This window comes from Geospiza fortis, unplaced genomic scaffold (assembly GCF_000277835.1).
Source record: "Geospiza fortis unplaced genomic scaffold, GeoFor_1.0 scaffold2329, whole genome shotgun sequence".
NCBI classification, from domain to species: Eukaryota; Metazoa; Chordata; class Aves; order Passeriformes; family Thraupidae; genus Geospiza; species Geospiza fortis.
The window spans coordinates 3,869-6,597 of record NW_005055041.1 but is presented as its reverse complement, the minus strand read 5'-3'; the positions used below and the strand labels follow the sequence as shown (position 1 = coordinate 6,597).

The window sequence follows — 2,729 nt, the reverse complement described above, 5'->3', positions numbered from 1 at the left end:
TGTGGGGAGGGGGAGTCCTGGGTCAGGGTCCTGGGGGGTTTTGGGAGGGCTCACCTTGATGACCAGGTAGCGCGGGGGGTCCCGGGCCATGCGGGTGAACTCGTTGGCCAGCTCCTTGAAGGTGGGGCGGATGTTCTCATCGATCATCCAGCCTGGGGACAGGGACAGGGTCACAGGGTGGGGACACGGCCACAGGGACAGGGACAGGGACACCGGGGTGGGGACACGGCCACAGGGATGGGGACACAGCTAGAACCCACCCTGGGCATGGGGACACGGCCAGGACACGGCCACGGGAATGGGGACATGGGAGGGGACAGCAGCAGGACCCTGCCCAGCCCTGGGGACAGCCTTAGTGACAGCCCTGGTGCCACCCCAGTGCCACCCCGGTGTCCCCAGCCCGCTCACATTTCACCATCACCATGTAGACGTCGATGGTGCAGATCTGGGGCTGCGAGAGCTGCTCGCCCTTCTCCAGCAGGTCTGGAACCTCGGCCAGGCGGATCCCGGCGTAGGGCTCGGCCCCGAAGGTCATCATCTCCCACAGCGTCACCCCTGGGGACAGCGGGGACATCTGTGAGCACTGGGGACACTGAGGGACATCATGGGGACACTGAGGGACAGCTGTGAGCCATGGGGACACTGAGGGACAGCCCGGCCAGGTGGATCCCGAAGGTCATCATCTCCCACAGCGTCACCCCTGGGGACAGCGGGGACAGCTGTGAGCCATGGGGACACTGGGGACAGCCCATGAGCCATGGGGACACTGGGGACAGCCCGGCCAGGCAGATCCTGGTGTATTGCTCATCATCTCCCACAGTGTCACCCCTGGGGACAGCAGGGACAGTGAGGGACACCAGGGGACACCAGGGGACACCGGGGGACAGCGGTGTGGTCTCACCGTAGCTCCAGACGTCGCTCTGGTGCGTGTACTTGCCGAAGTGGATGCTCTCCAGTGCCATCCACTTGATGGGCGTCTGCAGGGAAGGCAGGTGGGTGGCACCGATGGCACTTGGGGTGGCACCAATGGCATTTGGGGTGACACCGATGGCTTTTGGGGGTGACACCGATGGCACTTGGGGGTGGCACTGATGGCACTTGGGGTGGCACCAGTGCCATTTGGGGGTGACATGGGTATCCTTTGGGGTGACACCAATGCCATTGGGTGCAACACCGATGCCATTCGGGATGTCCCAGAGTGGGTGACAGTGACGCCATTTCATATGACACCAATGTCATTTGGTGTGACACCGATGCCATTTGGGTGCCATTTGAGGTGACACCGGTGCCATTTGCGGTGACACCGATGCCATTGGGTGCCACATCAATGCCATTTGGGGTGTCCCAGAGTGGGTGACATCGATACCATTGGCGTGACACCGATGCCCTTTGGAGTGACACTGATGCCATTTGAGGTGACACCGATGCCATTGGGTGTCACACAGATGCCATTGGGGGTGTCCCAGAGCGGGTGACACCGACGCCCTTTGGGTGCCATTGGGTGTGACACCAGTGCCATTTGGGTGCCATTTGAAGTGACACCGATGCCATTGAGGTGACACCGATGCCATTTGGTGTGACAGGATGGCATTTGGGTGACAGGATGGCATTTGGAGCATCCCAGAGTGGGTGACACCAACACCTTTTGGTGTGACACCGGTGTCATTTGGTGTGTCCCAGAGCAGGTGACACCAATGCCGTTTGAGGTGGCACCAATGCCATTGGGGGTCCCACCAATGCCATTTGGGGGTGACATGGGTGCCATTTGGGGTGACATTTGGCTGCCATCGGAGGTCCCACCGATGCCACTGGGGGTGACACCGGCGCCATTGGGGGATCCCACTGATGCCCCCTTAGGGGTCCCACCAATGCCATTTGGGGGTGACATGGGTGCCATTTGAAGTGACACCAATGCCATTGGGGGGTCCCACCGATGCCCCTTTGGGGGTCCCACCGATGCCCCTTTGGGGGTCGCAGCCCCCAGCCCCACCTTGAGCTCGTTGTAGAAGTATTTCTTGTCGTCGGGGTAGAGTAGGTCGGCGATGCCGAAATCGGCCACCTGCGCCTGGCTGGGCGACTTGAGCAGCACGTTCCGGGCAGCCAGGTTCCTGTGCACCATGCGGTGCTCCTCCAGGTAGTACATGCCCTGAAAATGGGGAGAAAACTTATTTTTAAATATTTATTTATTTCTTTATTTACCTATTTATTTATTTTATGTGTATTCTGTCGGTTATATATTGGATTCTATAGAATATAACCGCCAGGTTCCTGTGCACCATGCGGCGCTCCTCCAGGTAGTACATGCCCTGAAAATGGGGGGAAAGCTTAATTTTTAATATTTTATTTATTTGTCGTATTTATTATAGGTGTATAATATTGGTTCTATATAGTATAATGTAAAATATATAATATAACAACCAGGTTCCTGTGCACCAAGTGGTGCTCCTCCAGGGAGCACATCCCCTAAAACCAGGTAGAGAGGGGAGTTTTAAAATATATTTGTAATTGATTTATTGATTTATTGATTTATTTATTATATGTGTATAATATTGGTTCTATATTGTATAATGTATAATATAACTGCGCATACCTTTGGTCCTAAAAACTGAGGGTGAAGGGTTTGGGGTGGTTCCTGCACCTTCCTTTATATAAATATATATAAATAAAAACAAAAATCAAGTTTTAGGGGATGTACTACCTGGAGGATTTTTGGACCGAAGGAATCAGCA

General features: G+C 55.4%; 1 protein-coding gene across 1 annotated transcript in view; it reads right to left on the bottom strand.

The window, feature by feature from the left end:
- The window catches only part of LOC115949200 (receptor tyrosine-protein kinase erbB-3-like), a gene marked incomplete at its 5' end in the record, with an annotated part of 12,593 nt that overhangs the window by 6,173 nt on the left and 3,691 nt on the right, over positions 1–2,729 (bottom strand). The window contains 4 exons of the mRNA XM_031065684.1: positions 55–152; positions 409–555; positions 902–977; positions 1,991–2,146. Of these exons, the coding sequence (XP_030921544.1) occupies positions 55–152; positions 409–555; positions 902–977; positions 1,991–2,146 (477 nt within the window). The remainder of the gene's footprint in view (positions 1–54; positions 153–408; positions 556–901; positions 978–1,990; positions 2,147–2,729) is intronic.